Below are 27,139 nucleotides of genomic sequence, written 5' to 3'. Positions count from 1 at the left end.
TTTGGTTTGTTTGTTTTTCGTTTACCCGTGGTTTCTCGCGGGTGCTTACGCCTGCTTTTGTTTTGAACCTTGTTTTTCTTTTTTCTTCCTTTTAATAAAATTTCTATTTCTGCAGCTGTTAAAATTAATGCACTAAAAAAAAATTGCTCTCTTCAGGATTCGAACCCAGGATCTGCATTCATCCAACAAGATGATGCATCCACCGTAGATCTTGATGATCGAATGGCTGAAAATGGTTCTCTGTTCTGTTTTTATTTAGTGGTTATTTCTTGAACATATATATATATATATATATTCATTTTTTTAATTTTGCACTCGACTTTAAATTTTTTCTATAAATGCATGAACTTTGTATTATTTTTAATTTTGCATCCGGCGAATTTTTACCTCCAAATCATTGCTGAAATGACAATCAAATTGACAGCTCAAACCCTACAATTACATGTTCTAGATCCAATATTGACAACAAACTTATCTATTTTCATTATGCACTTCGAACTTCCCCTTTAATTCGACTGCCATTTCAGCCACAATTTGAGGGTAAAAATTCGTCCGGTGCAAAATCATAAATAATACAAAGTTCATGTATTTACCTGCAAATTTTAAAGTTGTGGTGCAAAATCAAAAAATGGAAAAAGTTTGAGTATTTATAGGCCAATACCCTACATATATTACATCTAATTTAATTGAATATTAAAAAAAATGAATATATTTAAGACATATTGTTTAACAAAATATTTTATGTATTTTTGTTTTTAAAGTATACATTTTATATAGAAACAATGTAGTCAAATGGCCATAATGAAGATTGAAAATCAATTTTTGGCCCATAATCTTAAAACATCAAAATATGGCCATTAATTAGGTGGTATGCCTAATTTGCCCTTTTTACTCGGCCACTGGGGTGATTGCTCGGCCGCTGGAAGCTTATGGGTGAGTTGCGTGCTCGTGGAGAAAAGCCAGCGCCCGCTGTGCGTATGCACTCATACGCATCATTTTATTACTTGGTTTTATTTTGGATTTTCGTTGGCACTTATGGCACTAGTGCCATAAGTGCCAAAAAGGCCATTTTAAACACTTCCCCGTAGGGTTTAGATATTTCATTTAGGGTTTAGATGTTCCATTTAGGGTTTAGATTATCTATTTAGGATTTAGATGCTCGATTTATGGTTTACATTATCCATTTAGGGTTTAGATGATCCATTTATGATTTCTTGATTCCATTACTGTTGTTTCTGTTGCACGTATGGCACTATTAGTGCCATCAGTGCCAAAAGGACCATTTTACTTGGTTTTATTTTGGATTAGTGCCAAAAGTGCCAACGGAAATCCAAAATAAAACCAAGTAAAATCTTGGCACTTAGTGCCATAAGTGCCAAACCCGACCCGGCACGCAACCCGCGTGCCTGATCCTACCCGGTCCGCCTCATTAAGGGTAAAAACGTCCAAATCAATAAAAATGGCCAAATTTTATGTTTTTTCAATGTGTGGCCGTAAATTGGTTTTATGCTTCATTTTGGCTAATTCAAAATTTTACTCTTTTATATATGTGTGGTTATAAATAAATATATCTAAATATATGCATTTTGGATTACAATTAATATTTTTTTGTATTAGTTTATTACTCCATAACTGTAGATGAATAATCAGTTATATATATATATATATATATATATATATATATATATATAGTGAAAGGATCAAGTTTAAAACTCTATCTTACGGTGAAAACTAGATCCTATGAACAAACACATAAAATACGTGAACAATAGATAATTAAGTTGTGAACAATTGTAATACATAAAATACATGAACAAAGATGGTTGAATCTTGTATACACGTGAACATTTAATTGTTCACGTATTTTATGTGTTTGTTCATAGGATCTAGTTTTCACCGTAAGATAGAGTTTACACTTGAACCAAACCCTATATATATATATATATATATATATATATATATATATATATATTATTGATATTTATGAATGAAGATATTTATTTATTATTTATTTATAATGATGTGTAATACTCTAAAAATTATAATGTGTAATGTTAATTTTAATTATTAAATAATTTTCAATAGTTTAATAACTATAATTATCATTACACTTTATACAAAGTTGAAAATTTGTGTTTTCATATTCGAATTTTTATTGAGTAATTGATGTGGATTATCTATTTTCTTTAAGAAAAAAATTAGTTATACTTGATTATAATTTTATTTTATCTAATATTTATATTTATTAATTTAAATATGTCGTTTAATTTCAATGCTCGCCGTGCATCGCACGGGCAGACGTACTAGTTATAATTAAAATAGCCTAAAAAGGAATAAAAGATTAATTTTGTGAAAGGAATGAAACTACATCGAGAATTATTTTTTAATTTATGTGAAAGTAACTACAAACCTATCCCTTAGTGGAAAAAAAAAAAACAGCACTACAAACCTTTCCTTTGAGGGTGATAGTATTAATGACATTGGGTACAAAAATAAATTCCATTTACGTGGCAGTATTATACTATTTCCCTCACCCTATCAACAATCTTCAAATTAAATCCATCATTAACTTGTCGTGTAAATTTGATGATCTCCAACGATAATATCATCAATCACCCGGTAAGAAACGCTGCAATTTTTTGTAAACGATGCTACATTAGCTCTTTCACGGGCAATAAATGCAATCGTGATTAAGGGTGTAAACGAACCAAGCCGCTCGCGAACTATTCGGGATTCGGCTCGAAAAAAGCTCGTTCGAAATTCGTTCGTTTTCTAAACGAGCCGAACTCGAGCCCGAATCCGAGCTCGATAAAATTATCGAGCCGAACTCGAGCCTATGCACGTTCGGCTCGTGAGCTCGCGAACATGTTCGGCTCGAACCTATTCGCGAGCCTATTCGCGAATATGCTCACGAATAGGTTCACGAATATGTTCGCGAATAGGCTCGCGAATAAGTTCATTAAATAATAATTTCATATATTTTATTTGTTAAATATTTTTTTAATAATAAAAATAATACTCATAATTAAAAAAAATTACTACTAACATGATAAATTATCTATTTGTTAAAAATAAATTATAAATTATGATTCATAAATAGTCTAGTAATATATGAACAAATATGAATTTTTATTTTAATGAAACCTTAATATATAAATAATTTGAACCGAGCTCGAATTCGAGCTTGAAATTCTAGCCGAGCTCGAGATAAACGAATAATTAACGAGCCGAGCTCGAGCTCGAGATAAACGAATAATTAACGAGCCGAATTCGAACCAAACTCGAGCTTGGTATTATATAAGCGAGCCGAACTCGAGCTCATTTTTAGGCTCGAATTCGAGCTCGAGCCCAACCAAATCTTCACGAACCGAGCCCGAGCCTGGAGCTATTCGGCTCGGCTCGGTTCGTATACAACCCTAATCGTGATAGTATCTAATGACAATATTTTGCGGTAAAAGTTACAAAAATACCCTTTCTAACTTCATACCAAACCAAGGTGGAATGCTACCTGGGAGCCGGGCAACCGAAGCTCCGGTGCACGGCTGCCGTAGTTATAACGGTAGGAAAATTCCTCATCGGATACCGACGCGCACAAGAGGCGTAATGATCTGGGCTTCACTACACAAAACTCCTATTACAAAAGGAGAACAGCATCCTACGCCAAAAGCCACTTGAGCTAATTTAAGCCTCAACTAACAGTGGATTGCGAAGTTTTGTGGTTGGACATCTGTTGAAGTACCCTTTGGTAGAATTCCCAAGAAATGTCTTGTTCACCTATAGGGCTTTGGCCAAATGGGTGTTGCTCCACATATTTCTGCACATTTTCAGCTGCTGCCAGACCTTCCAAATAAACTCGAAGATCGCCTCCGGGACCTGCAACATGAGTAATCGTAGCCTTGTCAGCAACAGCCTCGTCGTCATCAATTAATAAAATATGAAGGCTCGTTCCATCCTTTACGAATAGAGATCAAACTTAATATGCCTTGAGGAAATATTCATTTTTGGGAAATGAAAATAAGAACAAAAAACCAAAGATATATACATGGAAAAGTATATCACCTAATGAATTATCATTGCTGTCAGAGTACTGGTATGGATGGGGAGATATTGTTGTATGCAACTAAACAAGCCAAACAAATACTGGAGATTAGTAGAAAGAAGAAGCTAAGAGAAATAGATGTTGAAAAACAAAAACAGATCTGATAGATAAATAGAACAAAAGCTTACAGGATTTAGCAAGGCCTTGTAAGGAGAATCATCCAGCAACAACGTGTTTGATTCGTTAAAATCTCCCTTTTTCCAGGGCAAACTATGATCATCCTTTTCCCAAATTTTCCTCAGCTCCTTGCAGACCAAGGGCTTATGACGATTTTCAAGAGTGTTGAACCCTGTTTTTGTACAATGTGTCATATCCTGCATTATCCCATGCATGATACAAAATTATAAAATTATAATTCTCCATTCAAGACTAGTATCAATTACAACAACCAATTCAACATTACATACAGAGTTATGAGATGATAACATAGGAAAAGAAGATTTGTGTTATTGGACCAATTCAAGCACCTATATGAGTTGATACTTTCAATCAAACAGCAGTGGAATAATTTGATAGACAAGATTATATGCACTATGATATCATAGCCCCATGGCATGTCAATGGCAAATCTCTTATTTTTTGTTGGTGGTGGGGGTAGGGAGGCAAGAATGGCTATGCTGTTTTAAAATATAGTAAGTCACTAGGGCATATGCAATAGGATTTTATTATTTATTGGACCAATTCAAGCACCAATATGAGCTTATGCTGTCAATCAAACATTGTGGAACAATTCGATAGACCTATATAGCCACATGGCATGTCAAAATGCAAATCTTACTTTTTGTTTGGGGGGGGGGGAGGCAAGGAGGGTACGTTGTTTCAAAGTATAGTTAGCAAATGTACAATTAGGCAAACACAGGAAATGCACTAAGACGTGAATTGAGTATATGAATATTCATAAGATAATACCAAAAATAACCAAAAAAGAATTTATTGGACCATTAAGTATAAAAAAGCTATTTAGGTAAATCTCTTAGAAAGCTTACCCAACAAAATAGCAACTTGTCATTTTGATCTCCCAGTAAATAACTCACAACTTTATCAATAATTTTCCTGTGTAGTTTCGCACGTATATGCCAAAGTCAGAAATTAAGTACCAGCACAAAAAACTTGGAGTGGTCCAAATAATAGGAGAGGTATATGTTAAAATCTGATTCCTTGTGGAAACTAGAAAGGAGAATAGCATGAGAGGAGAGAACACAGTAATCTGAAAAGGGAAATAGCATAGTATAAGGAGTACTTGGATCTTGATGACCATATGCCCACATTAAAGTTCTGGAAACAGAACTTCAGAAAATCATCACAGAAGGGTCTCCTGAAAACTACAACAAGATAAAAACAGTCAATCAACTGTTTTTTCATCCTAATAAATTAATGCATAAATAAAATTATAAAGCAACATCCAATCCTGACCTGCTCGTCCAAATACTTTGATATCCCCTGTATAATGCTTTGGTGCTGGGAATACTACGTCTGCAAGCAGACCATTTATATCAAGGACAATAAGTTTTTTACTAAATGAAACAATAGGAGCCATTTTAAGACATGGGATTGCACTCCTCCCCTCAGCATGACCTTTTGCCTTCTTATTTTTTTTTCGCCTCTTCTTTCTTTTCACAGTCACATTCCCTTCAGCAAGATTTTGTGTAGGTCCTGAATCCACTTTTGCCTGGTCTATGATCTGAAATTCATCTTGATCTTTCGGATTCTCGATAGTCACATTCCCTTCAGCAACATTATCTGTTGAACCTGTATCCATTTGAGTTGAGCACACATTTGGCACTTCATCTCTAGTCTCTGGTACCTTCTTGGTTTTTTTTCGCCTCTTTTTTCTTTTCACAGTCACATTCCCATCAGAAAGATTTTGTGTAGGTCCTGTATCCACTTTTGCCTGGTCTACGATCTGAAATTCATCCTGATCTTTTGGATTCTCAATAGTCACATTCCCTTCAGCAACATTATCTGTTGACCCTGTATCAATTTGAGTCAAGCCCATGTTGTGCACTTCATCTCTAGTTTCTGGAATCCTGACATTTACATTTACTTCAGCAAGATTTGCTGTTGCTCCTGCATCCTTTCTGCCGTAGAATTCACCCTGAACTTTTGCCTTCTTGGTTTTTTTTCGCCTTTTTTTTCTTTTCACGGTCACATTCCCATCAGCAAGAGGTTGTGTAGGTCCTGTATCCACTTTTGCCTGGTCTATGATCCGAAATTCATCTTGATCTTTTGGATTCTCGATAGTCGCATTCCCTTCAGCAACATTATCTGCTGACCCTGTATCCATTTGAGTCAGGCCCATGTTTGGCACTTCATCTCTAGTCTCTAGAACCTTGGTATTTACATTTACTTTAGCAAGCTTTTCTGTTGGTCCTGCATCCATTCTGCTGGAGAATTCAACGTCAACTGCTGCCTTCTTGGGTTTTTTTCCCTTCTTTTTTCTTTTCACAGTCACATTCCCTTCATCAAGACTTTGTGTGGTTGCTATATCCATTTCCAACTGGTCTATGCTCTCAAATTCATCTTGATCTTTTGGATTCTCAATAATCACATTCCCTTCAGAAACATTTTCTGTTGACCCTACATCCATTTGAGCCAAGCCCACGCTTCGCTCTGCATCTTTAATCTCTGGCTTATTGAGAGTTGCAACTCGTTCAGCTAAATTTTCTGGTCTTGTATCCATTTCACTGTGGAATTCATCAATAACTATTGCCTTCTTCTTGTTTTTCCTCTTCTTTATTCTTTTTTGAGCTACATCTCCTTGAGCAAGATTTTCTGCCGGCTGCCATTTGTTCATACTTTGAGCTTCATCTAGAGTTTTTGGATTCTTAGTAGTAACCTTTCCATCAGCAAGATTTTCTGTTGACCCTGTATGCATTTGAATCTGACCCAAGGTCCGGAGTTCATCTTTAACAATTGGCTTCTCGTTGGTCACATTTGCCTTCTTCTTTGTTTTTCTCTTTGTGACGACACTTTGTGCTTGCGCATTGTCCAAGTCAGTGTGGCACATGCTTTGAGTTTCATCTTGAAGTTTCAGATTCCCAATATCCATTTCAGTCGGGCCAGTTTTTTGGACTTCGTCTTTAATCTTTGATTTCTTGGTGGTCAGATTTTCTTCAGCAAGATTTCTACAGTTTGGTTTACATTGGGCAGAATCAATTTCTCCCCTCGCAGTTCTTTTTCGTTTCTCTGTCCTTTTCCCAGTAACAGTTCCTTCAGCAATACTTTTTGTTGGTCCTGTATCAATATTACTCTGGTACTCATCAAGTAATACTGGATTCTCAGTAGCCACACTTACTTCAGAGAGGTTTGCTGATGACCCTGTGTCTGCTCTCCTTTGGCAGAAGAATTCGTGCTCATCTTTATCTTTTGGCTTCTCAATAGTTGCATTTCTTTCAGCAAGTTTTTTCATTGACCTTGTAACTATTTTAGTTTGACCCGCACTTTGGACTTCATCTTTAATCAGCTTGTCCACAAACACATTTCCTTCAGTACTGTGCTTTATTAATTGAGTATCTATGTTATTCTGGTCCAAGCTCCGGCCTTCATCTTTAACTCTTGCCTTCTTGCTCTTTCGGGTCTTATTTTTTCTCCCGTTAGCTTTCTCACCACAGAGAATTTCTGTTGAAAGTGTATCCATATTCCAATTTTTATCAAGCAGTCAAATTTGCCTCCTGAACATTCTTTGTTGAGATATCACAGGACACCTCGTAATCTCGTTGCGCTTGTGTCAATCATATCTACAAGAAAACTTACTAAGTTTGGTTTTCGAGTCACAATAAAACCTGAACCACAGTCACAAGAAACTATAATCAACCTACACGAGAATACCAAAACTAAACTACGAAGAAGGTTAGAAGACAGACAATGGAGCTCTAAACTTACCAGTAACCGTAAACCACTATATCGATGAAACACGCATTATTTATCCAGATACATACGTTTCTTGACAATCAACAATGGATGCCATAAGTAATTCGTAGAATCCAATAACAAGGCCACATATGCTTGTCCAGATATCAACATTTTAACAATAAAAGCATGAGTTACTAATAGAAGAATATAAAGAAACAAGCATCCACGGTAAGAGATTACATTCCGAAACATTATATGAACATACATATATGATAAAAATTCCAACACTGACAGATGAAGAATTAGTTATTAGAACTTACACTGGTAAATTAAAGAAATATATTGATTCATCGATAAACAAACAATAACACAAACAGTAAATGCCGGCAGGGAAGCGTACCAGAGCTGAAAGGGAAAATCGGCGGCAAATTGAACGGGCGGTGGCAATTGTTTATGGCTGAAGCAGCGGGCGGAGAAGAAGTAGAAGGCGATGGTGAGGGGCGGAGGTTTCCTGAGTCGCCCTTTGGCAATGGCTGTGTGAGGCAGAAGAGAAAAGGGAAGAGAGGGAAAGGGAGGAGAGGAGAGGAAGGAAGGTACGCAGAAAAGAAAGGGTAACTTTTTAAAAACAAAACTAACCCCCCACGAGGTGTGTATGAGCTTCCTCCCTAAAATTACACTCTAGTACCGAATGATCGTAATTTAAATTAAAATATTTTTAATTATACTCTGATTATAAATAAATACCTAAATTATTGGTATTTCAAAATAACTAGTATGCCTCTCCCGTGCGGTGCACGGGCCACGAAATATTTATTTTATTTTAAAATTCTAAATTATATAAAAATATCATCATTTATGAATTAAATTAATTAATAACAAAAAATTATGTTAATTTAAATATTTGTATTTTGATTTAAAATAGTGTATCATAATTATTTTATCAACTTAATGAGTAGGAGTATAATTTTAAATTAATTGAGTATTGTATAATAATAAATAAATTTACAGATAATTTTTTGTTATTTGATTATTATTTTCGATTAAAATTAAAATTAATAAATATTTTTATAATATTGTCTCGATATTTGTTGATAATAGTGTATCCTAATTTTTAATTTAAATATTTTTATGTTATGTTTGATAAAATAATTCAACAAATAAACTTAATATTTTTTTTATATTTCTAAGAAAAAGAGAAGAGAAATAAATTTTGTAGGAGAAAGAGATACAAATAAAGATAATATAATAACAACTTGAGCTGAATAAAGAGAAAAAAAAAAAAAGAAACAATAGGGCCGAATGGCCCTATTCAACATACAACATCAAATTTTGTCCTCCATTTGAAAAAACATAAATTTTAGCCATTTTTTGTATGTCATGACTATTCTACCCTTCTCTCTCTTTCTCATCTCCTTCTCTCTCTCTCCAGCGGCTGCGCTATCTCCTCTCTCCTTCTCATCCCCCTCTCTCTTTCTCCAGCGGCTACGCGGCAGCGGCGTCGAGCAGAAGTCACCGGAGCAGATCTGATCGCAGCTGATCTGATCGCAGCGGCGGTGCCAAGCAGATCTGATCGCAACTGATCTGATCGCAGCGGCGGAGCTGATCTGATCGCAGCGGCGCCGAGCAGAAGTCAGCGGCAGAATTCGTCGGAGTAAAGGATGAGGCGGCGGCGGTGGATCTGATCTGATCGTTGCGCCGCCTCCTCCATCGGCAGATCTGATCTCCGCCTCCTTCGATTTCAGTCATCGACAGATCTGATCTGATCTGATCTGATCTGTGCTGATCTGATCTGTGCTGCACGTATGGCACTTATGGCACTATTAGTGCCATAAGTGCCATAAGTGCACACTTCCCCCTAGGGTTTAGATGTTCTATTTAGGGTTTAGATGTTCCATTTAGGGTTTAAATGATGTTGTTTCTGTATTTGTGCTGCACGTATGGCACTTATGGCACTATTAGTGCCATAAGTGCCCAAATGACCATTTTACTTAGTTTTATTTTGAATTTTCGTTGGCACTTATGGCACTAATAGTGTCATAAGTGGTTTTATTTTGAATTTCCGATGGCACTTATGGCACTAATAGTGCCATAAGTGCCTAACCCGACCCGGCACGCGACCCGCGTGCCTGATCCTACCCAGTCCGCCTCATTAAGGGCAAAAACGTCCAAATCAATAAAAATAGCCAAAATTTGTGTTTTTTCAATGTGTGGCCATAAATTGTGTTTTATGCTTCATTTTGGCTACTTCAAAATTTTACTCAAAAAAAAATGTAGAAAAAGAGAGGAGATGGAAAAATAATTATTTTAAAATTTAAATTATAATAACTTATTTATTTCAAATTCATATTTATTGAATTTGACATCAAATTGAAGATCTTATCACGATCTTTAATTTGAGATACATATCGAATATATTTTCATAAATCAAATATGAAGATTTTTAGAAAATCAAAGAAGTATGAAAAATAGAATAGAAGAGAGAGAAATTTAGAATTGGAATGAGGAAAGAGAAAATTTGAAAAAAAAAATGTAGATTTGTGTTCTCTTCTGTTTATGCTCTTATTTGTACGTAACTTCTATCTTAGTTATTGTTTTCTCTCTCATCTCTCCCCTCTCTCTTTTAATTTCTAAAATATTGTCCTCATTTAATGTTGTAATTGCAAAAATACCATAAAATTGGTGGGAAAAAAACTGATGTTTTATATTATATATAGATATATAGATGACAGTTAAATATTCAAAACTATCACCAAATCATTATATAGTTATATAATATGATTAGTGGATCAAACTTTTCCCTTAATTCAACCTTCTATATGACACTTTCATATTTTCTTATTTTTATTTGTCCAAATTATTGATTTGTTCCCTATCAGGGCATCCACAGTAGAGAGTTAAGGTGAGCTCTTAAATATGGTCTCCACCATTTAAGAGTCCACCCTTCACATTGGGAGAGTCACACCCTCAATTCTTAAATTTTGATTTTCATTTTGTATTTAATTTTAATATTTGTTTTCTATTAATTTAAACACTATATTTAATAATATAAATTTCATTAAAATTAAAAATTAATCCTACACTGATTGAAATAAAAAATTGTACTCCCTCCGTCCCGCTCCAAATGTCCCCTTACTTTTGGGCACGGAGATTAAGAAATGGGTATAAAGTAGATAAAGTGGATATAAAGTAGATAAAATGGGTTGGTGGAAATTGTTTAAATATTAAGTATAGAGAGAGAGTGTATTGCCAAAAAAGGTATGAGACATTTGGAATGGGACACCCCATTATGGAAAGTGGGACATTTGGAGTGGGACGGAGGGAGTATTACAATAAAATAAAGTTCTAAATTACTTCAATTTTAAAAAGCATAAAAAAAACTATAATCTATGATAAATTGTTGCGTTTCTTGATATCTTCCACCAACTTCAAGTGGTGAGCCAACTCGTCGGGTTTCATGTTGGAGGTATCCTTACCCATGATGACGTTGTCGACGAGGTCGCGTTGGGCTTGGGAGAAGATGCCCATAACCTTAATCATGTTCTCCATGGCCTCGCATGCTCGAGCTTGATCGTCGGACGACTCCGCCTTCTTTTTGCCTTTGTCTTTCTTTGCCGCCTTTTGCCCTTGGGGCCTTGTGGACGATACACTTTGCTCGCTATAGGTGGTTTGTATAGCGACCATCCTAGCCCTTGGAGCATTTGAAGGAGTGGACATCCTCACCAATCGTCGTGAATTTTTTACATTCGCAAAGCACAAGCCATGCATGTGGGTACTTAAATATAGCACCGTGCTTGGAAGCGTACATTTTTGGAGCTTGAGTAGTAATTTGCTCGTCGCTCATGCCGAAGCTCCAATTCTTTCAGCACTTGTCGTAGATTGCTTCCCACAACTTGACCTCATTTTGCACGCGTTGATCATTGTATTTCTTAACGACATAGCCCCAATAGTTGGCTCCCTTTTGCTTGGACCCTTTGACGGAGTCTCATGTGGCCTCCGCATATAAACGACACACAACTGTCGTTTTCACTGGAGTGTAGCCACCGCGTTGTTTGGTGGACGACGGCATATCAGCTATCTCTTCCACCTCGGGGTCGGTCGTCGCCGCAATTTGAGCATTCAAATACCCGTCGTTTGAAATTGAGAGAATGGCGAGAACGCATCCCCGTGTGAATTTGGATTGTCGGGATTGGGATTTTAGGAGTGATTTGCGCAACTCTCATCCATTTTTATGGAAGCAAATAAAAATTATGAGATATAGAGAGAATATGAAGAAGAAGAAGAAGAGGGTGAAGAGTGTGAAAAAAAATGGTAGAGGACATCTCAATTTATAGAAGGAACTTTGGAATTAACAAAAAAAAAAAAGCCCTAAAGAGCCGTTTGGAAAACAGTCTCCTGCCAATCTAGTCGTTTCTGCCAAATTTTCATTTTTTTAAAAATTAACACCCCCCCCATTCCTCTTTGCACGGGGCTCGGGGGGAAGGCAAGAGCGGATTGCCTTGGTGCAGCAATGGGGGCAAGGAGTTCCATATTAGTAACGTTACTCGATGCACGAGAATCGTTATAATTATATGAAATAATTAATTATTAATTATTTACTTATAAATTATAAATCACAAAGATGAAATATTAATTTAAACATTCATTTGTAATTAACTAAGAAAGATAATATTTTTGATACTATATTATTAAAAATATATAATGCCACATTATCATTATTACTTTTTGTGCATGCATGTGTTATAATTATGTTGAATATTATTTTGAATATATTATAAAATATAAAGGTTGTCAGTCTTTTTAAGCTACAATGTTACTTATTTGCATTTTTTTCAATTATCGATAGTTTGTCGTGTTACCTTTATTTAATATAGCAACAAACGAAAAAATTGAAGGGAAAAAATACTTATGAATATTTTTATCGTCTTTATATTGCTAACAATAATAATAAATGTTTCACTGTTTTTTCAAATTTAAATCATATTTTCATATTGTTATAAATGAACCTAATACTCCGATACTTCGACATCGAATTGTTATAGATATAACTTCCAAATCTAAATCCGACATCAAATTGTTGACTTGACAACTAGAAAGATAGGGAATTAGAATAATGATTCAAAGTTATTAAATTATTTAATTTTACTCAAGAAAGGAGCCATCACGGTCGCTGTAGTGAACAACAACTTCAGTTGCTTTTGGACCATCCTTAGAAGTGACCGACCCAGCCATCCAATCTTCCAACCTTTTCAATTAATGTATCTTTCTTTCTCATCACCAATATTCTATCCAACCCAACTATACTAATATTTTATAGTTTATCAGTGACCACTCCAACCACCCAATCACAACATTTTATATAATTATTTTTTATTACTTTTAATTATATTAAATATAAATTAAAATATTAGAAAATTATAAAAATTATAAAAATAATAAAATAATAAAAATTCAAACATTATAAACTAAGAACACAAATTACATCGATCAGAATACAAAATATAAATCCAATTCAAAAATAAGGTATAAACTTTAATTATTTTAATAAAGCAAATAAATAAAGAAGAAGATAAATAATAATTTAAAAGAATAAAACAATTAGAAATAATTAAAAAATACTCCCTCCGTCCCAACTTTTTGTATCCACTTATAATTAAAAGTGGATACAAAAAGTTGGGACGGAGGAAGTAACTAATAGTACAAATATCAAAAAGTAACAAACACACAAATGAATGTGGAGGTTGGGATCGGTCAGTTACCGCCCATGAGCGGTCTGCCAAGAGAAAAAAATAGAGGAATTTTTCTTTTCCTTTTTTTATAAATTTTGACGTGGCGGCCCACCACTATCTCATTTGGGTGCTACCAGGGGGGTCTTAGTTGGCATAAAATATTTTTTTATAAATAATTTTTTAAAGATTATACGATAAATAATTTTTGTCATTAGAATAGACCAACACAGGGATACATACATAGCATAATTATAATCAAGTTCAAATTTCAAAATAATACTAAAAATAGTTCAATATATTGTAGTTGGTTCAATTGTAAGTTTGAGAATGAAAACAAGGAAAAGACTCCCCATTTAAAGTAGCATTAACCACCTTAAACGCTCCATTTCAAATCTCTCTCTCTCTCTCTCTCAAACGAACTGCATTCCATCGGTGAAAATTGGCAAGTAATCTTTCATTTCTCTTATCTTTGTTGTTTGTTTATTCGGATATTAGAATTTGATATATTATAATTGCATTCATATATTGAAAACATGATGATACATCACTCGAATGTTTATCAAATTATTTTAATTTTTCATCTTGAATTTTCTGCTATGATGAATTATTAGCTTGCAGATAAGCTCAAAGGCAAATTCATTTTTATATCAGATAATCTGCAGTCGTGTTGGTTATGTATGCAAAATCATTTGATTATAATTTTCATTTGTCTAAATATTAATTTTATACACTTTTACGCTTGTCCTGTATTTTCTACATTTCTATATTCTTTTTGTTGATTTTTGCTTAATTATAGAACTTGCGGTTTTCATTTGATTTTGCAATTTGCATGAAATTTGTGTGTTATTAGCATATGAAATGCGTGATGGAAATTTGAGGAATGTAGTTTTACAATTTGTTTGCATTAAAGTAGAGATCGAGAATGGGTCGCGGCGTGAGTGCTGGCGGAGGCCAGAGTTCTTTAGGCTATCTTTTTGGCGGAGGAGAGGCGGCGGCACCACCTCCAACTACCGAACCTGAATATGCTGCTGCAGATGCTGATAAAAATAAATTAGAGACTCATCCAACTGCAACTGCAACCACAACCACCACCAATTCTGCCACAAACAATTACCATCGATCGGATGGCCAAAACTGCGGCAATTTCATAACGGTACAAAAACAAATACGAGGAGGTAGAAATTGGGTAGGCAGTAGGCTCACATAATTAATGTTAATTTTGAATATTGAAACATGCAGGATCGACCATCCACCAAGGTCCACGCTGAACCTGGCGGCGGCTCCTCCCTCAATTATCTATTTGGTGACGCCAAGAAGTGAAACTGCCTCACTTGTTTTCATTGCTTGCTTGCTTTTATGTCGCTTTAGGGACACTTCATTACAACTTCAAAAATTATAAGTGTATTTTTATCTGTTTAGTAATATTTTTAAATAAAAAGGAACTTGTTACAATGTACGGGATTTTTTTGTTTTTGTTTTTTTAACGCAATGCTGCATTTCATATCAAATGTGAATGCTTTTCCTCATATGCATCACACAAAAACTGGAGATAAGCATTATGAAGCATTATGAGTTGTTCTTAAGTTCAAGCAGATATAGATGCTATTTCAAACAGTTCAGTTTAGATGCTATTTCAAACTATTATTTGAGATTATATTTTAGAGATTATCCGAAATTAAATAAAATAGATTTCGAGAATATTAAAGATCGATTTTGTCATTAACAAGACTAATCCTATATGACACGGTCCCAAGATTAAATACCGGGGCGAGTCTATCCAACCAAATAACATATACTTCTTCCGTCCTAGAAAAATAGTTATAATTTTTCTTTTTGAGGTGTCCACAAAAAAATAAGATTATTTTATTTAGACCATTTGTAGTAGCGACCAAATTGTACAAAGGTCGACCGCCACATCACAAATACATAAATAAAAAAAAAATTACCTTTTCAGCAAACAGACCGCCCTCGCTGGCCAAGGGACCGACCCGAATCATGCAATTGTGTTGTCTTATTACTCCCTCCGTCCCACTGTAAGTGAGACTCTTTCTATTTTTGGCGTCCCACTGTAAGTGAGACCTTTCCATATAAGGCAATAATTAACTTAAAATTAGGGGACCTTAATTAACATTTAAAAATGTTTCAAGGCCTAAATTTCGATACCCCCTCCCCCTTAGTCTATTCCAACCTGGCACTTAGTTTTTTGCCTCTCTCGATTCTTCTCTCCAGAAACCCTATTCTCTTCATTTTCGCCTCTCTCCCCTCTGAATCTACGACGCCGCCCTCTCTCCTATCTAAATCTATGGCCGATAATCTTTCCGGCGACGATGATGGCGGCGAAAATGGATGGATAAACCCTCGCCGCCTCACCACCCCTCTGTATAACCCTCGTCGCCCCCCCACCCATCTGTATAACCCTCGCCGCTCCCCCACCCCTCTGTATAACCCTCGATTCCCTCCAAACGAAGATGGTTTCGAGGAAGCTTGTGGGCTCGCCGGCGGCGGGGAAAGCCTCACTAAGCCGTGGAGATACGGTAATTTGAGGAACCCTCGTCTCCCTATACCTTATATCCCGCGTCCGTCTCTCCTTCCTAAACATTCCCCTGTGATGACGGACGTGAGCGATGGGAGGGTAGAGGTTCCAGAGGTGGCTTCATTGGACAGTGAGGAAGAGGTTACTGCGGACTATGGGCTCGCTGGCGGTGAGGGTGATGGCGGAACACTTGGATCCGAATTAGAAGATGAATCTCCTTCTGATTTCGCCCCTGTTTACTTCCCGTGGAAGCCATCGACGGAAGAGTGGGCGAAGTGCGTTGCTATTGCTGACAAATAATGTGATGAGCTCCTAAAAGATTGGGATAAAAATCAATGATGAGGTGATATTCAATTAAACCTGAGATTTACTCATTCATACCTGATCTGAAATTTACAAAAGATTGGGGTTTGTAACCCTAAGGTGATTTGTGCATTTGTGCTTTACAAAAGATTAGGGTTTGTAACCCTAAGGTGATGTGTGCATATGTGCTTTACAAAAGATTGGGGTTTATAACCCTAAGGTGATTTGTGCATTTGTGCTTTACAAAAGATTGGGGTTTGTAACCCTTCTGTGATCTGTGCTTTACATTTCTAAGCACTCTCGATTATGTCTAGGCCCAGATTCTGCACTATATCTGTCATTCCATCACTGCTTCCCCTGTCATTGAGATGATTTATGCATGCTTCAATAAGCTCCACTGGCACTTCTAGGTTAACTGGCAAGCGATCTGCCCTTCTTAGTGCTTCCTTTGCCTATATGAGGTACTCGATAACTGTTGTGGCCTCTAAACTTCATTATCTCTATCAAGCATGATTGAAGACTAAGGAAAACTTTGTTTAGTGTGTGAGGTGAAAGTCTATTGAATGAATCAGTCACTGCATGTAGTAATTCATCCACCGTGTTGCATGTTGTCTCCACTTGCAATGATTATATTGCTCGAAACCACCCTAGGTCGTTCACGTTGCAATCTGGACTGTTTGGTGGCTGTTGTTTGAGTCTTATGTCGAATCCATATTTACTTGCGGCAGCCCTGAAATCCGGATCATTGTCTAGAATGTGGGGTCTTGCATTGTCCTGCTGAATGTCAATTCGTTTGCTTGCTCCCTCTGACCACTTGCTCATTACTGCTGGTACTACCTGTGTAATGTGTATTGGAGTGAAATCAACCTCAAAAGTTTATTTGTGGCTGTTAAATCGGGATTGATGGCACTTGTATGTGCTCTGATTTTTCCAGTTTTCACCCATCTCCCGACAGTGCTTTTACTAGCCCCTAACCCTTGTGCTAGCCTTCTAATGCTTCCCCTCTTAGTGCATTCCATATTCACAAGCAAGGTAAGATCAAGTTCAATGTGCTTCGCATGAAGTCTAGTTGTTTTGCCACTTACAAGATGTATTACGTCACCATTCTTTTGTTGTTTTTTTGCAGCAGCCCATAGTCGAAAGACGGTTGCTCGAGAGATGTTGAACTTCAATTGTGCTTCCTTGTACTTGCCTTTACTGGGCTTCACATCCTTGCTGCCTTCAAGGATAAATTGTGCCACTTGATTCCTCTTTTGTGTTGTTAGATTTGTGCTCATTTTGTAGTAGCGTTGAAATGTGTAAATGCATTTATTAGAGAGAGGCTGAACTCTTAATGCATTTATAAGCGCTGTTTTTAGAATTTTGGTGGGAACACCAATCTGTAAAGTGGCGCCACTTTCCAAATTTTAATTAATGAAATTGTTTTTGTTTCCAATTGCTTTTGTATCTCACTTTATGCATTTGATTAGTTGGTTGCCTTTCCATTTTAAAAAATGAATGTTTTTTTTACATTATTAATATTCGAAATTTTAATATTTTAATTAAAATAATTTAACTAAAATAATGCAATTAAAATTATTCAGAATTTAATTAAAGTCCATCTACAAAAAAAAGTAAGAATAAAAAAAATAGAATAACAAACTAATCACTTTTCACTTTATTACCTACTACACTTAAACAACTAAACACACTTTTCTTAATTCACGTGCCCAAAAAAAAGGTCTCACATACCGCGGGACGGAGGGAGTATTTGTTTTATTCTTTTTAATTATTGTTTGTTTTCTTTACTTGTTTACTTTATTATATTAATTAATGTTTATAGTTTTTTTAAGGGTTATTAGCGCTTAAATACACCAATTTTGGGGGTAGTTTGATTTTGCACACGAATTTTGAAAGGTGTAAAAAAATACATGAACTTTAATGCTGTAGCAATTTTATCACAAATTCAAATTTTAGATATTTGAACTCTATAAAAATCTTAAGATTTTACGGGTTTAAAAATGTCTTATACAATATCTTTTAGAGATGTCCTATACGATGTCATTTTTCAAAACGTCCGATGAATACACGATATTTCGACTAGCCACGTCAGCTTTAATTTGAACAAAAATTGAATTTGTGGCAAAATTGCTACAACATTAAAGTTCATGTATTTTTTTTTAACATATTTCAAAGTTCATGTGCAAAGTCAAACTACCCCAAAAGTTGGTGTATTTAGGTGCTAATAACCCTTTTTTTTAATTGGATTTGTGTGGTATTTTATTATTTACTTTGGTTTCTTTGTAATGTTTGAATTTTATTATTTTATTCTTTTTGGAGTTTTTATAATTTTATATTATTTAAAAAATATCAAAATTTGTATTTGACTCTAACTAATTTTTTTGCAGAGTCACATGCATTTGTTTTGACTCTATTTTATTTTGCAGAGTCACATGCATATGTTATTTTGACTCTTCCTTATTTGAAGAGTCGCATGCATATTCTATACATGTATTTTGAAATTCATTGAAGATTGCACTACAAATCTCTTTCAACATACATTTGTTGCATTTCTTTTTCTAACTCAAATTTCAATCTACATTCCTAAGTGGCATCAAGTTGTAATTTGATGCTTTCAATCTGCATCAAAATTTTGATGAATGAGAAAAGCACGTTGTTGACCCATATCAGAAACATGATGTGATCGAAGATGTATCCATTGAAGCTGTAAAAATATCATTACAACCGACAAACCACACAAGGCGGTTCATTGAACGAAAACGTAAGAAGGGACACGAAAGTCTGTTCGAGCAATATTTCTCAGACGATCCAATCTATCCTCCAGAAGTTTTTCAAGCAAGGTTTAGCATGCGCAAACCATTGTTTGAACATATAATGCACAAAATTGTTGCCAACAATAAATTTTTCTAGCAATGTTGAATGGGCATTTGGTGTTCTCCAAGCTCATTTCACTTTTATTAAGCGACCATGTCTTATTTGGGATTGTGATATGATGGGAAAAATAATGATTGCTTGCATAATTATGCACAATATGATAGTAGAAGATGAAAGACACACATACCTAATTTAGCACGATCCCACATAATTTATGGAAGCTCGACTTACACTCAATTGTAGAGAAAGTGGAGATGGATAAAAAAATGTCAATCTGAATTTTGAATTATCTACTGAACGGATTGCAAGTCTATCCGGCTACTTGACAAATAGCGCGCAACTTCACAATAGAGAAGCTCACACCGCTCATATAAATGACCCAATCGAGCATATCTGACAAAAATTCGGCAATGATAACTAAATATGTAGTTTTCATTTATTTGAATTATGGGTTGTGTGATTTTATATTTTGTATTCTGATTGTTGTAATTTTTGTAATGTTTGAAATTTTATTATTTTGTCATTTTTTGAATTTTTATAATTTTAATTTATATTTAACATAATTAAAAATATTATAATTAAAAGTAATTAAACAATAATTTATATAAAATGTTGTGGTTGGGTGGTTGGAGTGGTCATTGGTAAATCATAAAATATAGGTGTGGTTGTGTTGGGTAGAATATTGGTGATGTGGAAAAAAGAGAAATTAATTAAACATTAAAAAAGTTGGATGGCTGGATGTTTGAGCTGGTCACTACTAGTGATTGTCTTATGGTATGGACACTACCCCATAATATATTACTCTTTATATTTAATTTATGGGTTAATAACCGAAAAATACATGAATTATCACTGGATTTGCATTTTGCACATGACCTTCAAAAATAGCCACAGAATACATCACCTTTTAATTTAGTTGCAATTTGCACATGCGTTGATCGTCCCTTAAATTCTAGATGATGTGTCTCCCGGAATTTGCAGACGTGGACGCACCGGCGATCAAATAAAACATCATCATTTTTGTCAAGCTTTAAAAAAAATTAAAAAAAAATATCAAATCTGCAAACATCGTTGACCTCTCTCTCTCTAGCCCATCCCTCTCCCCTAACCCCACCCCCTCTCTCTCGGCCAGACACCATCGGCGAAGAGCGCCGAAAGCGCCTTCTCTCTCCTTTGCTCCGGCGAGCAGCCAGCCAGCCTCACCTCCCCCGACTTCCCTCTCTCTCATCTTTCACACACATTGACCCCTGGGAACTCACACACACAACGCACAACCTCAGGTCGCCGCCTCCCTCTAAAATTCGGCGACGACACAGCTACCGGCCATGTCTCCGCCCCTAGATCCCCAATCTAGACGCCACCCCTTCGATTATGGCGACCGCAGTCTGTGGCTTCGCACCATCACTGTCGTGCCCTAGCTCCTACCTCTCTCCTTTGCCACCGGCCATGTCAGCGCCACCCCAATCCACCACCACCACCGCCCGCCACCGCATGATACTCAGTCACCCCAATCTACCGCCACCGCCACCGCCTGATACTCGCAGAAGGGGAAGAAATCCCCAGATCTGCAAATACTCAGTCCCAATTTTGCCTTCCATTTTCACCCATTTCTTCACCAATGATCGTCTAAAAAAGTTTGATCAATCTCATACCATTAAATTCCTTCACACTATGCATCTATAGAGCCTCTGTTTCGTTTTATCTACAGAGCTTGATGAGCCAGACCATAAGGGAGTCGAGAAACCAGCCGCCACCGGTCGCGGCTGCGGCGGCCTCGCCCTCGACCACCTCCGCTGCTTGTTGCAGAAGACGCCGGAGGGCTGGAGGATTAATGGCGAAGAGAATGATTAATTAAGGCTTTTGATTTTGTCAATTTCTCTCTCTCTCTTATGCCACATGTAACAAAAAATTACATTGTTTTTAATTTTCATGCTACGCGTATTGCCACATCATTAAAAATTCCACGCGTACTGCCACGTCGTTGCCGGTCAACTTTAATTATTGCCAAAATTCTCGCCGTGTGCAATTTACGATAAAATCAAAAGCTGGTGTATTATGGATCTTATGGTTTTGAGAAAACTGGGTGTGAAACCGAGAGCTGCTCCTCCCCCGTCCTTTATTAACGTCTACTGGTGGCCTCCACCTAATTAGTGGATTAAGGTCAATACTGACGGTTCGGCGTTGGGTGCTCCTGGGAAGATTGCTGCCGGAGGTGTCTTCAGGGATAAGTTCAGCTGGGTTCATGGATGTTTTCATATCAAAGGCGGCATTGGCTTTGCTTTTGAAGCTGAGTTGTTAGCAGATATTTCGGCGATCCAAATTGTTTTTTATAAGAATTGGCGGTATCTTTGGATTGAGTCGGATTCAACTTATATTGTGAATTTGCTTCACTCTCATTCTCTCAATGTTCCTTGGCATTTTGCGGCACGCTGGAGGGAGGTTTTGGTGCTTCTCTCGGAGTTTAATCTTCATATTACTCATATTTTTCGGGAGGGCAACAAAGATGCTGACATCTTGGCGGCGGATAATATGCAGGAGGGTTGGTGGCCTATGGAAATTGGTGTTATCAAGAAGGCTGTTAGGGTGGACATGACTTGTCATAGCCACCTTCGGATGGGTGCGTTAGTTGGTGGTATGGTTGTTGCTTTTGACTGCTTTTGTTGCCGGCTGTTTTTCAAACACCTGGCGTGCGTTTTGGTTTGGAGGATCACCGGAGGTGATGTTCAATGGTTTGGTGGGAGTTTTGCAGGTGGTGGTGTCTGCAGCTTTAGTTCAGCTGATCTCTCGGCTGGTATGGAGATGGACGGTAGTTTGGTGGTTTCTTTGGAAGGGAAGGAGTCGGGTGTGGTCTTTTGGGGCGACGCATGGCATTTTTTCAGGTTTTGAGTTTGGTCGAGCCTGGGGTCGTGCGGGTCGATCCCCGTTGGTTGCTCGGCGTTGGCTCATGCCTTCGGCCTTGAGTTTCTTAGCCACTAATTGGACTGTCATTATAGAATTGGTGGTGGGTTTTTTAGCCCCGTTCTTCATGTTGCTTCTATTTGTTTCTGGTTTTGTTGTGAGTGGCAATGGGTTTCGGTCGCTCTTAAGGGTGATAGTCAGGCCGGAGCTCCTGAAGATGCGTCCACCCATTGTCGCCCTATCGTTTGCTGCTATTCTTTAGCGTTTTTAGACGGATACTCTTTTTCCTTGCTTTTGATTTTTCCCACGGGGTTTTCCTTAGCAAGGTTTTAATGAGGTCCAGCCCTTTAGTCAGCTTTTCTGTGCTTTCAAGGGGTTTTTAGGTTTTCCATTTTTTAATAAAATTCAATTTAATGGGGCTATTTTTTAAGGTGATGTGCAAAATGCAAATTCGGGCAAACTTCGTGTATTTTTTGGCTATTAACCCTTAACTTTTCGATCTTTTTTTTGGGGGGGAAGGGCAAACACCTTGAGGGTGAGGGGTTAGGTCTCCCAACCTGTAAATAAATATCAACCAGTGTCTCATACACGACATTGCCCAAAAATGACAACGCCAAGAGGAATCTAGAAGGAAAAATTAAAATCAGACAGACTAAAGACATACATAGTTGTAGCCCAAAAGTGACTATAATCAGAGAATAAGGATAATGTCATCAAAAAAGAACCAGACAAAAAATAACTAACGATCATCATGAAATCTAAATCTAAAGTTAAGATAATCAAGTTGATCCATCATAATCAAAGCAAGAAAATAACGAGGGGCAAAAAAATGATAAAAAATAGTCAAGGCTTGGGCCCAGTGCCCTCGCCTCATCATAAAATTAGCAGGCCGGTTTTCCTCGCGGTGGATATGAGTGAAATGGGCCCGCCGATACCGAAAGAGCTGTCGGATTGAAGCAACAGTGTGTCGGACACTAACATGACTGTGATGCCCAGTAGACATGAGTAGAACAATCGCCGCAACATCAATTTCAACCCAGATATGAACTAAGAAAGTAATGGCCAGCCTAAGACCCTCGAATAGAGCACATAACTCAGCCTCAAAACTATAAGTGGCAGCACAAGGAGAACAAAAAACACTAAGAAGGGATTCGGTGTGATCACGAACCACGCCTCCATCGGCACCCCCGCTGCATCTGTGAGTCGTAAGATCCATCTGTGTTCAACTTCACCCATGGGCCATGGGGATTCCGGGGGGAACAACGCACGATAGTGGAGCGAAGAGTCCTCCTCACAGGTGGAGCTGGGGGCATGAAGTTAACCTGTGGGACGCATCCACACCAACGAGTCACAGTGAGTTTCCCTGCGGCCACAAGTAGATGAAGATGATGAGTAACCTGCCAAATCACATGAGAAGCACATGAAGGAATATCTTTGTGTTTACGACTATTCGTTTCCGTCCAAATGAACCATTGGCATATAAATACACTAAGGGCTTGTTCTATAGGCAAGTAGACACCATGCTGCTTACTCAACGTGTTAAATTGGGTTGTTCTGTAGGCATTTATAATAACAACGTGGCCCGCTCTTAAATGAAGGCCCGCTCCAAAAAACACTATTCAGCTGGGCATTTGAAACCAAGCCTTACCCTCGTTTCCATTTCAACCACCGCTACAGTGGATCATTTAATTTTCACATCTTACGATACTACCCTCAATCAAGGTTCAAAAAAAAGCAATTATCATTTCCCTCCTTCGTCTGTCTCAAGCCATTTTTTATCAAGAGCTCTTCGTCGAAAAGAGGCAAAATTCAGGAAGACATTCATTCCCTCTCTCGCGGGTAAGGTTTGATAGGTCTCGTTTTTTGTTGTAAGCGTCTGCCGATTGCACATACGAGGCGCACTGTAGGGAAAATTGTTTGAAGTCTCGTCGTCCCTTAATCAATTTTCGAATTAGGGTTTTTTTTGTTTATTTTTTTTTTATTTTTCATATTCCATATTCTGGAATCGCGATTCGTGGAAAGAGTTATGTACTGTAATCGGGGGGGAGGGGTTTGCTTTCTTGTCGTTGTTTGTCCTAACACCCTGCTAAATCGTTGTATTTGTATATTCACGTCGTGTCTATTTGCTAGTTACGCAGGTGAGCTGCAACCCTTGTTGAGTGGGAGTTATTATAGCTTTTTGTGAGGTATTCGGAAAATTGTGAGTGCAATGACCCATTATTTTTTTGCAGTTTGGCAGGTGTTTTGGGTTTCAATTGTTTTTTGTGATTGTCATATCTTTTGCTTCATTATATTATGTGAGGATATTGGTGAATATATTTTGAACTTTAGCCACTGCAATTTGAAGTGCATATGAATAAATGATTATATGTTCCGTCTGACCTTCATTTAGAAAGATAGTAATTCTACCTTATGGTTGTTGATATATCTTGTTCTTGAAATTCAGACAATTCTAACAAATTTCATATTAGGAAATTTGTGCACAAACAATATGTTACCTCGGCGTCGCTTGAATTATGTGTGTGCAATGGTTGAGGAGATTGTGATCCAACTATTATTGCAACTCATTGTTGTAGTTGGTCACCTAGAGAGTATTAAGTCGCGAAAGAGAAAACGATGTTTAGGACGAGGGCCTTATGCTATATTGGCTCGCATCCCCGATCAAGTTAAACACATGAATAGACTTGTTAATGTTAGTTACGTTGATTGTATTGCAAATCTACGCATGGATCGCAATACATTTGGTCGTCTTTGCCACCTGTTGAGGCAATTGGGGGGTCTTAAGGATGGCAGGTACGTGAGTATTGAAGAGCAGGTTGCTATGTTCCTCTCCGTACTTGCACATCACAAGAAAAATAGGGTCGTAAAGTTTGATTTTTGGAGATCGGGGTGTACTATCTCCACGTACGTTCATGCGGTCCTCAAGGCTGTCCTATCACTTCATATATTGCTATTCGTTAGACCACAACCTGTCGCGGATGACTGCGTTGACAACCGATGGAGATGGTTTAAGGTACTTTAAGTACTTCATTATATATATTTACAATTTCAGATTATTTAAGTACATTTCCTGCTCTACTGTCAATTATGTTAGATATTAGCTGAGTTTGGTTAATTTTTATTTGATTTTGTTGGTGTATTTGTGTGATAGGGTTGCTTGGGAGCTTTAGATGGTACATACATCGACGTGAAGGTATCTAACGAAGATAGGCCACGTTATAGGACACGAAAGGGCCATATCTCCACTAACACATTGGCCGTTTGTGATCGATACCTCAAGTTTGTATATGTCCTTCCCGGTTGGGAGGGCTCGGCAGCGGACTCGCGTATTCTACGCGATGCACTTAATAGGACTCACGGGCTGCGCGTGCCGAAGGGTAAGATTACTTCTTCTTCTTGTCTCTTGTTGTAATGAACATTGAAATGTGGCTGAAAATCAGGTAACTTTAATAGTTTATAACCTGTTTGATCTTTCTTTTAATGGCAGGAAATTTCTATCTCGTTGATAATGGATATGCCAATTGTGAAGGCTTTCTTGCGCCTTATAAGGGAGTACGCTATCACTTGAAGGAGTGGGGCCCGGTGGGGGCACGTCCACAGAATTCTCAAGAGCTGTTCAACCTAAGGCACGCAAAGGCCCGCAATACCATTGAGCGTCTCTTTGGTGTCATGAAGATGAGATGGGGGATTCTGCGTAGTGCATCATACTACCCAATCAAGATTCAGACAAGATTAATCATGGCGTGCTTCGTCTTGCATAACTTTATTCGGGGAGATATGCTTGTCGACCCCATTGAAGAAGAATTTGACAATATGCTTCCTGAAACCACCGAATTTGAGCCGGAGCACGGGGAGTTTGTCGATATTGTTGAGCCCTCTCCTGAGTGGACTGCAGCGAGAGACGAACTTGCACGTTCGATGTGGCAGCAATATGTTGCTGGTTAATTGTTTGTCGGTTCTTTGAATATTGAATGTGGGATTTCCCATTATGTTTTTGTTACTAGGATTTGCAAAACAACTGCCCTGTTGAAAAATTCATGTGTGTTCATTGGATTTCCTTTCTTTTCAGTGTTTATGTGATTGTCGTTATTCTGCTGAATGGGATTAGATTGTATATATGCTGTGGAAATTTATTTTGTGTTTGGTTCTGGTATTTTTTTCTACAAGTATTGTATACTAATTTGTCAATCGAAGCCAGGATGTCTCATGTTGTAATTGATTCTCCTTAATGCAGCTGATGGACCACAACGGATTCAATGGTAATCAAGGACTAGAATGCTCGTGTGGTGATGGTAAAATGTTGCTCCGTCGTGCAGGGCCTCACGCCGTTAATGCGGGAAGATACTTCTACAGGTGCCCTTCAAATTTGAATCACAAGAAATCTTTCATATGGCTCGACGAGCATCAACACGTCGACGGTGGAAGAAAACAACCGCAATATGGAGCCTGTAATGATTGGAGCCGCAGCAAACGCACCAGTCGTTGGACGATCAATTGGCCGCCGTGACTTCAAAAACCACGTTGTTATTGTCTTTGTCGCCGTCGCTTTGGTTTTCATTGGGGTCATCGTTGGCAAGCTTCTTTAAGAATGTTTTCAGTTTATCTTAGGGAGTTTATGTATGTAGTTTGTTGTGAGCATTGTGATGTTGCTCAATAACCATAGAAAGCTAATTTTGGCAACCTTCAGCTCTGACCATATTAGTAATATATGGTGGGAAAATATTTGTAATTTATGCTTGGATCATATCAATTTATCTTAGGGAGTTTATGCTTGTAAATTATGCTTGGATCATATTAGTTATTGCTATATTGTTTCAAGACCAGTAATCATTAGTATTTCTCAATGCAGTAGAA

The 27,139-nt window shown here is 37.3% G+C and overlaps 3 protein-coding genes across 12 annotated transcripts; 2 read left to right on the top strand and 1 right to left on the bottom strand.

The window, feature by feature from the left end:
* Positions 1 to 3,108: 3,108 nt before the first annotated feature.
* Positions 3,109 to 8,616, bottom strand: LOC130988697 (uncharacterized). Of its 8 annotated transcripts, none has more exons than XM_057912615.1 (8): positions 8,352 to 8,592; positions 7,982 to 8,103; positions 5,513 to 7,881; positions 5,340 to 5,421; positions 5,086 to 5,152; positions 4,228 to 4,413; positions 4,060 to 4,120; positions 3,109 to 3,873 (listed from the first exon to the last, which is right to left on the bottom strand). In XM_057912615.1, exons 3-8 carry the CDS (start codon positions 7,734 to 7,736, stop codon positions 3,689 to 3,691), a joined length of 2,805 nt encoding a protein of 934 aa, XP_057768598.1. In that variant the 5' UTR covers positions 7,737 to 7,881; positions 7,982 to 8,103; positions 8,352 to 8,592; the 3' UTR covers positions 3,109 to 3,688. The 8 variants fall into 8 exon arrangements, 5 of the variants coding, with proteins under 5 accessions (XP_057768598.1, XP_057768599.1, XP_057768595.1 ...); XM_057912616.1 differs by having other exon boundaries at positions 7,982 to 8,041; XM_057912612.1 differs by lacking the exon at positions 7,982 to 8,103 and having other exon boundaries at positions 5,513 to 7,836; positions 8,352 to 8,616.
* A 5,350-nt stretch (positions 8,617 to 13,966) lies between these two features.
* On the top strand, positions 13,967 to 15,156 carry LOC130988696 (protein SPIRAL1-like 3). 3 transcript variants are annotated; one of them, XM_057912609.1, is made up of 3 exons: positions 13,967 to 14,119; positions 14,591 to 14,830; positions 14,917 to 15,156. In XM_057912609.1, exons 2-3 carry the CDS (start codon positions 14,600 to 14,602, stop codon positions 14,995 to 14,997), a joined length of 312 nt encoding a protein of 103 aa, XP_057768592.1. In that variant the 5' UTR covers positions 13,967 to 14,119; positions 14,591 to 14,599; the 3' UTR covers positions 14,998 to 15,156. The 3 variants fall into 3 exon arrangements, with proteins under 3 accessions (XP_057768592.1, XP_057768593.1, XP_057768594.1); XM_057912610.1 differs by having other exon boundaries at positions 13,987 to 14,123; XM_057912611.1 differs by having other exon boundaries at positions 13,999 to 14,123; positions 14,588 to 14,830.
* Positions 15,157 to 24,812: 9,656 nt separating this feature from the next.
* On the top strand, positions 24,813 to 26,326 carry LOC130990497 (uncharacterized). Its single transcript, XM_057914724.1, has 3 exons — positions 24,813 to 25,298; positions 25,437 to 25,662; positions 25,773 to 26,326. Exons 1-3 carry the CDS (start codon positions 24,813 to 24,815, stop codon positions 26,228 to 26,230), a joined length of 1,170 nt encoding a protein of 389 aa, XP_057770707.1. The 3' UTR covers positions 26,231 to 26,326.
* The last annotated feature ends 813 nt before the right edge of the window (positions 26,327 to 27,139 follow it).

This window comes from Salvia miltiorrhiza, chromosome 6 (assembly GCF_028751815.1).
Source record: "Salvia miltiorrhiza cultivar Shanhuang (shh) chromosome 6, IMPLAD_Smil_shh, whole genome shotgun sequence".
Taxonomy (NCBI): domain Eukaryota; kingdom Viridiplantae; phylum Streptophyta; class Magnoliopsida; order Lamiales; family Lamiaceae; genus Salvia; species Salvia miltiorrhiza.
Note: the sequence above shows the minus strand (reverse complement) of the source record. Positions and strands in the feature narration are given on the sequence as shown.